The 8812-nt window shown below is 47.9% G+C and overlaps 1 protein-coding gene across 1 annotated transcript; it reads left to right on the forward strand.

Moving 5' to 3' along the window:
* Positions 1-518: 518 nt before the first annotated feature.
* On the forward strand, positions 519-8546 carry LOC124030342 (5-azacytidine-induced protein 2-like; the record flags this gene model as incomplete). The annotated part of the gene is made up of 4 exons (XM_046341723.1): positions 519-669; positions 2707-2730; positions 4251-4350; positions 8452-8546. Coding segments are annotated over 4 exons (370 nt in total), but the record flags the coding sequence as incomplete, so codon positions are not given.
* Positions 8547-8812: the final 266 nt, after the last annotated feature.

Consider the following 8812-nt stretch of genomic DNA (forward strand, 5'->3'; position numbering starts at 1 on the left):
TCCCTCGGGTCTACCCCTCTGCTCTACTAGCTTAGGTCTGCATGGAGTCTTGGTATTATTGTCTAGTTGTGTATAATTGACTCCTCTGATCTACCTCTGCTCTCTACTAGCTAGGCCTGGCATGGAGAGCTTGGGCATTATTGTCTTAGTTGTGTTACTACTGACTCCTCGGGTCTACCTCTGCTCTCTACTAGCTAGGCCTGGCATGGAGCTTGGCATTGTCTAGTTGTGTATAATTGACTCCTCTGGCATCTACCTCTGCTCTACTAGCCAGGGCCTGGCATGGAGCTTGGCATTATTGTCTTAGTTGTGTTACTACTGACTCCTCGGGTCTACCTCTGCTCTCTACTAGCTAGGTCTGGCTTTGGAGCTTGGCATTATTGTCTAGTTGTGTATAATTGACTCTTCTGATCTACCTCTGCTCTCTACTAGCTAGGCCTGGCATGGGAGCTTGGCATGGAGGCAGTGGAGACGATATCTGCATTCTCTGAAGCATGAGACGGCGTACGGTGGAGCAGGGAGAGCCCTGTGTCCGTGTGTGCCGGGGATGAGTCCGTAGCCTCCCACTTTGCCTTGGTCACAGCATACGAGGACATCAAGAAGAGGCTGAGAGACACGGAGAGAGAGAACACACTGCTGAGGAAGAGAGTCAAACAACTGGAAGATAAGGTACGGGATGAGGGGGCGGGCCTCATTATGACACAACAGTAGCAACTTATGCGTGGCTATCAGGATACAGGGAGTTCTCAGCAGTAGCAGTAAAATACAATGTTATTATCCTGATAGGGACTTTGATTTATTTGGGGGGCAGATAAAGTGGCTGTGTGTTTTAACCTGTGGCTGTGTGTTTTAACCTGTGGCTGTGTGTTGTAACCTGTGGCTGTGTGTTGTAACCTGTGGCTGTGTTGTAACCTGTGGCTGTGTGTTGTAACCTGTGGCTGTGTGTTTTAAACTGTGGCTGTGTGTTGTACCCTGTGGCTGTGTGTTGTACCCTGTGGCTGTGTGTTGTACCCTGTGGCTGTGTGTTGCACCCTGTGGCTGTGTGTTGTACCCTGTGGCTGTGTGTTGTACCCTGTGGCTGTGTGTTGTACCCTGTGGCTGTGTGTTGTACCCCAGGCTGTGTGTTGTACCCTGTGGCTGTGTGTTGTACCCTGTGGCTGTGTGTTGTACCCTGTGGCTGTGTGTTGTAACCTGTGGCTGTGTGTTGTACCCTGTAGCTGTGTGTTGTAACCTGTAGCTGTGTGTTGTAACCTGTAGCTGTGTGTTGTAACCTGTAGCTGTGTGTTGTAACCTGTAGCTGTGTGTTGTAACCTGTAGCTGTGTGTTGTACCCTGTAGCTGTGTGTTTTAACCTGTGGCTGTGTTTTAACCTGTGGCTGTGTGTTGTACCCTGTAGCTGTGTGTTTTAATCTGTAGCTGTGTGTTTTAACCTGTAGCTGTGTGTTTTAACCTGTAGCTGTGTGTTTTAACCTGTAGCTGTGTGTTGTACCCTGTAGCTGTGTGTTGTACCCTGTAGCTGTGTGTTGTACCCTGTAGCTGTGTGTTTTAACCTGTAGCTGTGTGTTGTAGCTGTGTGTTGTACCCTGTAGCTGTGTGTTGCACCTGTGGCTGTGTTGTACCCTGTGGCTGTGTGTTGTACCCTGTGGCTGTAAAAGTTGTACCCTGTGGCTGTGTGTTGTGACCCTGTGGCTGTGTGTTGTACCTGTAGCTGTGTGTGTAGCTGTGTGCAGGTTTTAACCTGTGGCTGTGTGTTGTAACCTGTAGCTGTGTGTTGTACCCTGTAGCTGTGTGTTTTAACCTGTAGCTGTGTGTTGTACCCTGTAGCTGTGTGTTGTAGCTGTGTGTTGTAACCTGTAGCTGTGGTTGTACCCTGTAGCTGTGTGTTGTACCCTGTAGCTGTGTGTTGTAACCTGTAGCTGTGTGTTTTAACCTGTAGCTGTGTGTTTTAACCAGCTGTAAGCTGTAGCTGTGCTGTAACCTGTAGCTGTGTTGTAACTGATGTGTGGCTGTAACCCTGTGTGTTGTAGCTGTGTGTTGTACCCCTGTAGCTGTGTTGTAACCTGTAGCTGTGGCTGTAACCTGTAGCTGTGTGTTTAACCTGTAGCTGTGTTGTGTGTGTTGTAACCTGTAGCTGTGTGTTGTAACCTGTAGCTGTGTGTTGTACCCTGTAGCTGTGTGTTGTAACTGTAGCTGTGTGTTCAGAACCAGCTGTGTGTTGTAGCTGTGTGTTGTACCCTGTAGCTGTGTATTTGTAACCTGTAGCTGTGTGTTGTACCCTGTGGCTGTGTGTTGTAACCTGTAGCTGTGTGTTGTACCCTGTAGCTGTGTTGTAACTGATGTGTGGCTGTAACCTGTAGCTGTGTGTTGTACCCTGTAGCTGTGTTGCTGATGTGTGGCTGTAACCTGTAGCTGTGTGTTGTACCCTGTAGCTGTGTGTTGTACCCTGTAGCTGTGTGTTGTACCCTGTAGCTGTGTGTTGTACCCTGTAGCTGTGTGTTGTACCCTGTAGCTGTGTGTTGTACCCTGTAGCTGTGTGTTGTAACTGTAGCTGTGTGTTGTACCCCTGTAGCTGTGTTGTACCCTGTAGCTGGCTGTAACCTGAGTGTGGCTGTAACCTGTAGCTGTGTGGCTGTAACCTGTAGCTGTGTGTTGTAACCTGTAGCTGTGTTGTAACTGATGTGTGGCTGTAACCTGTCGCACCCTGTAGCTGTTCAGGCCTGAAGCTCCTTCCCCCTGAAGGACCCCAGTACGTCACAAGGTCAGTGCTACCGTGGCATCTACATGGAGAAGGAGACCCAGCTGGAGCTCAATAAACTGGTATGTACAGTCCACTAGGTCCAGCTGGTATGTACAGTCCACTAGGTCCAGCAGACAGTCCACTAGGTCCAGCTGGTGTAGACAGTCCACTAGGTCCAGCTGGTATAGACAGTCCACTAGGTCCAGCTGGTATAGACAGTCCACTAGGTCAGCAGCAGTCCACTGGGTCCAGCTGGTATAGACAGTCCACTAGGTCCAGCTGGTATAGACAGTCCACTAGGTCCAGCTGGTATAGACAGTCCACTAGGTCCAGCTGGTATAGACAGTCCACTAGGTCCAGCTGGTATAGACAGTCCACTAGGTCCAGCTGGTATAGACAGTCCACTAGGTCCAGCTGGTATAGACAGTCCACTAGGTCCAGCTGGTATAGACAGTCCACTAGGTCCAGCTGGTATAGACAGTCCACTAGGTCCAGCTGGTATAGACAGTCCACTAGGTCCAGCTGGTATAGACAGTCCACTAGGTCCAGCTGGTATAGACAGTCCGCTAGGTCCAGCTGGTGTAGACAGTCCACTAGGTCCAGCTGGTATAGACAGTCCACTAGGTCCAGCTGGTGTAGACAGTCCACTAGGTCCAGCTGGGTAGACAGTCCACTAGGTCCAGCTGGTGTAGAGAGTCCACTAGGTCCAGCTGGCGTGACAGTCCACTAGGTCCACTAGGTCCAGCTGGCGTAGACAGTCCACTAGTCCAGCTGGCGTAGACAGTCCACTCCAGCTGGTCCAGCTGGCGTAGACAGTCCACTAGGTCCAGCTGGCATAGACAGTCCACTAGGGTCCAGCTGGCATAGACAGTCCACTAGGTCCAGCTGGTATAGACAGTCCACTAGGTCCAGCTGGTATAGACAGTCCACCAGGTCCAGCTGGTATAGACAGTCCACTAGGTCCAGCTGGTATAGACAGTCCAGCTAGGTCCAGCTGCCCAGCTATAGACAGTCCACTAGGTCCAGCTGGTGTAGACAGTCCACTAGGGTCCAGCTGGCGTAGACAGTCCACTAGGTCCAGCTGGCGTAGACAGTCACTAGGTCCAGCTGGCGTAGACAGTCCACTAGGTCCAGCTGGACAGTCCACTCAGGTCCAGCTGGCGTGGACAGTCCACTAGGTCCAGCTGGCGTGGACAGTCCACTAGGTCCAGCTGGCGTGGACAGTCCACTAGGTCCAGCTGGCGTGGACAGTCCACTAGGTCCAGCTGGCGTGGACAGTCCACTAGGTCCAGCTGGCGTAGACAGTCCACTAGGTCCAGCTGGCGTGGACAGTCCACTAGGTCCAGCTGGCGTGGACAGTCCACTAGGTCCAGCTGGTCAGTATCTCTTCCTGTCTTTATAATATAATAATAATAATAATGTGTCTCTTTGTAACTGTCTCTCCTCCTGCTTCACTGACTCTTCATCTTTTACTCTTCATCATGTCTCTCTTTTTTTAAACTGTGTTTCTCTAGAAGAGGGAGAAGAGTGAGTCTGAGAGGCTCCTGAATGAGCAGCTGCAGGCCAAAGAGATGGAGCTGCTGCAGTTAAAGACTGAGATGGAGACCAGTCAAGGTACTTTAATGACCAGGGACTTAACCTCAGCCAAGGGACTGTACTTAACCTCAGCCAAGGGACTGTACTTAACCTCAGCCAAGGGACTGTACTTAACCTCAGCCAAGGGACTGTACTTAACCTCAGCCAAGGGACTGTACTTAACTTAACCTCAGCCAAGGGACTGTACTTAACCTCAGCCAAGGGACTGTACTTAACCTCAGCCAAGGGACTGTACTTAACCTCAGCCAAGGGACTGTACTTAACCTCAGCCAAGGGACTGTACTTAACCTCAGCCAAGGGACTGTACTTAACCTCAGCCAAGGGACTGTACTTAACCTCAGCCAAGGGACTTAACCTCAGCCAAGGGACTTAACCTCAGCCTTTGAACTCACCAAGGGACTTAACCTCACCAAGGGACTTAACCTCACCAAGGACTTAACCTCAGCCAAGGGACTTAACCTAACCTCAGCCAAGGGACTTAACCTCAGCCAAGGGACTTAACCTCAGCCAAGGGACTAGTGTTCATTGTTCAACCTTCTCTAACCTGATGTTCAATGTTTCTCCCAGACAACCTAGAGTTCATTGTTCAACCTTCTCTAACCTGATGTTCAATGTTTCTCCCAGACAACCTAGAGTTCATCGTTCAACGCTCTCTACTGTGATGTTCAATGTTTCTCCCAGACAACCTAGAGTTCATTATTCAACCTTCTCTACCCTGATGTTCAATGTTTCTCCCAGACAACCTAGAGTTCATCGTTCAACCTTCTCTACCCTGATGTTCAATGTTTCTCCCAGACAACCTAGAGTTAATCGTTCAACGCTCTCTACCCTGATGTTCAATGTTTCTCCCAGACAACCTAGAGGTCATCGTTCAACCTTCTCTAACCTGATGTTCAATGTTTCTCCCAGACAACCTAGTGTTCATTATTCAACGCTCTCTACCCTGATGTTCAATGTTTCTCCCAGACAACCTAGTGTTCATTATTCAACGCTCTCTACCCTGATGTTCAATGTTTCTCCCAGACAACCTAGAGGTCATTATTCAACGCTCTCTACCCTGATGTTCAATGTTTCTCCCAGACAACCTAGAGTTCATCGTTCAACGCTCTCTACCCTGATGTTCAATGTTTCTCCCAGACAACCTAGTGTTCCTTATTCAACGCTCTCTACCCTGATGTTCAATGTTTCTCCCAGACAACCTAGAGTTCATCGTTCAACGCTCTCTACCCTGATGTTCAATGTTTCTCCCAGACAACCTAGTGTTCATTATTCAACGCTCTCTACCCTGATGTTCAATGTTTCTCCCAGACAACCTAGAGTTCATCGTTCAACGCTCTCTACCCTGATGTTCAATGTTTCTCCCAGACAACCTAGAGGTCATTATTCAACGCTCTCTACCCTGATGTTCAATGTTTCTCCCAGACAACCTAGAGGTCATTATTCAACGCTCTCTACCCTGATGTTCAACGTTTCTCCCAGACAACCTAGAGTTCATTATTCAACGCTCTCTACCCTGATGTTCAACGTTTCTCCCAGACAACCTAGAGGTCATTATTCAACGCTCTCTACCCTGATGTTCAATGTTTCTCCCAGACAACCTAGAGGTCATTATTCAACGCTCTCTACCCTGATGTTCAATGTTTCTCCCAGACAACCTAGAGGTCATTATTCAACGCTCTCTACCCTGATGTTCAACGTTTCTCCCAGACAACCTAGAGGTCATTATTCAACGCTCTCTACCCTGATGTTCAATGTTTCTCCCAGACAACCTAGAGGTCATTGTCAAATCTTTCTCTACCCCTGATGTTCAATGTTTCTCCCAGACAACCTAGAGTTCATTGTTCAACCTTCTCTAACCTGATGTTCAATGTTTCTCCCAGACAACCTAGAGTTCATCGTTCAACGCTCTCTACTGTGATGTTCAATGTTTCTCCCAGACAACCTAGAGTTCATTATTCAACCTTCTCTACCCTGATGTTCAATGTTTCTCCCAGACAACCTAGAGAGTCAACGCTCCTACCCTGATGTTCAATGTTTCTCCCAGACAACCTAGAGGTCATCGTTCAACCTTCTCTAACCTGATGTTCAATGTTTCTCCCAGACAACCTAGTGTTCATTATTCAACGCTCTCTACCCTGATGTTCAATGTTTCTCCCAGACAACCTAGTGTTCATTATTCAACGCTCTCTACCCTGATGTTCAATGTTTCTCCCAGACAACCTAGAGGTCATTATTCAACGCTCTCTACCCTGATGTTCAATGTTTCTCCCAGACAACCTAGAGTTCATCGTTCAACGCTCTCTACCCTGATGTTCAATGTTTCTCCCAGACAACCTAGTGTTCCTTATTCAACGCTCTCTACCCTGATGTTCAATGTTTCTCCCAGACAACCTAGAGTTCATCGTTCAACGCTCTCTACCCTGATGTTCAATGTTTCTCCCCAGACAACCTAGTGTTCATTATTCAACGCTCTCTACCCTGATGTTCAATGTTTCTCCCAGACAACCTAGAGTTCATCGTTCTCAACGCTCTCTACCCTGATGTTCAATGTTTCTCCCAGACAACCTAGAGGTCATTATTCAACGCTCTCTACCCTGATGTTCAATGTTTCTCCCAGACAACCTAGAGGTCATTATTCAACGCCCTACCCTGATGTTCAACGTTTCTCCCCAGACAACCTAGAGTTCATTATTCAACGCTCTCTACCCTGATGTTCAACGTTTCTCCCAGACAACCTAGAGGTCATTATTCAACGCTCTCTACCCTGATGTTCAATGTTTCTCCCAGACAACCTAGAGGTCATTATTCAACGCTCTCTACCCTGATGTTCAATGTTTCTCCCAGACAACCTAGAGGTCATTATTCAACGCTCTCTACCCTGATGTTCAACGTTTCTCCCAGACAACCTAGAGGTCATTATTCAACGCTCTCTACCCTGATGTTCAATGTTTCTCCCAGACAACCTAGAGGTCATTGTTCAACGCTCTCTACCCTGATGTTCAATGTTTCTCCCAGACAACCTAGAGTTCATTGTTCAACCTTCTCTAACCTGATGTTCAATGTTTCTCCCAGACAACCTAGAGTTCATCGTTCAACGCTCTCTACTGTGATGTTCAATGTTTCTCCCAGACAACCTAGAGTTCATTATTCAACCTTCTCTACCCTGATGTTCAATGTTTCTCCCAGACAACCTAGAGTTCATCGTTCAACGCTCTCTACCCTGATGTTCAATGTTTCTCCCAGACAACCTAGAGTTCATCGTTCAACGCTCTCTACTGTGATGTTCAATGTTTCTCCCAGACAACCTAGAGTTCATCGTTCAACGCTCTCTACCCTGATGTTCAATGTTTCTCCCAGACAACCTAGTGTTCATTATTCAACGCTCTCTACCCTGATGTTCAATGTTTCTCCCAGACAACCTAGAGGTCATCGTTCAACGCTCTCTACCCTGATGTTCAATGTTTCTCCCAGACAACCTAGTGTTCATTATTCAACGCTCTCTACCCTGATGTTCAATGTTTCTCCCAGACAACCTAGAGGTCATCGTTCAACACTCTCTACCCTGATGTTCAATGTTTCTCCCAGATAACCTAGAGTTCATCGTTCAACGCTCTCTACCCTGATGTTCAATGTTTCTCCCAGACAACCTAGTGTTCATTATTCAACGCTCTCTACCCTGATGTTCAATGTTTCTCCCAGACAACCTAGAGGTCATCGTTCAACGCTCTCTACCCTGATGTTCAATGTTTCTCCCAGACAACCTAGAGTTCATTATTCAACGCTCTCTACCCTGATGTTCAATGTTTCTCCCAGACAACCTAGAGGTCATCGTTCAACGCTCTCTACCCCCTGATGTTCAATGTTTCTCCCAGACAACCTAGAGGTCATCGTTCAACGCTCTCTACCCTGATGTTCAATGTTTCTCCCAGACAACCTAGAGTTCATTATTCAACGCTCTCTACCCTGATGTTCAATGTTTCTAGAGTGTTACAGAAGTAGAAGGGGACTGATGTCACATGACCCAGAAGTGACAACGTTGTATTCTAACCGTGTGTGTGTGTGTTCTCTCTCTCTCTCCATAGTGATGAAGTCTCTAACCATACTCAGGACTACTGGCAGGTGACAGGATCAACAGTGACCTGAAGATGGCTACGCCGGCAGGAGGAGTTGAGATGATGACTCTGGAGAAGAACCGACTGCAGGGACACTGTGGGGTAAGACTATGGGGATATAGAACTAGTGTGTTTCATTCACAAAGGTTCTGATGACGGTCTGTTGACCCAGAAACCCAGTGAAGGTCTGTTGACCCAGAAACCCCGGTGAAGGTCTGTTGACCCAAAACCCCTGGTGAAGGTCTGTTGACCCAAAACCCCTGGTGAAGGTCTGTTGACCCAGAAACCCTGGTGAAGGTCTGTTGACCCAGAAACCCAGTGAAGGTCTGTTGACCCAAAAACCCTGGTGAAGGTCTGTTGACCCAAAA

Source organism: Oncorhynchus gorbuscha, unplaced genomic scaffold (genome assembly GCF_021184085.1).
Source record: "Oncorhynchus gorbuscha isolate QuinsamMale2020 ecotype Even-year unplaced genomic scaffold, OgorEven_v1.0 Un_scaffold_10725, whole genome shotgun sequence".
NCBI classification, from domain to species: Eukaryota; Metazoa; Chordata; class Actinopteri; order Salmoniformes; family Salmonidae; genus Oncorhynchus; species Oncorhynchus gorbuscha.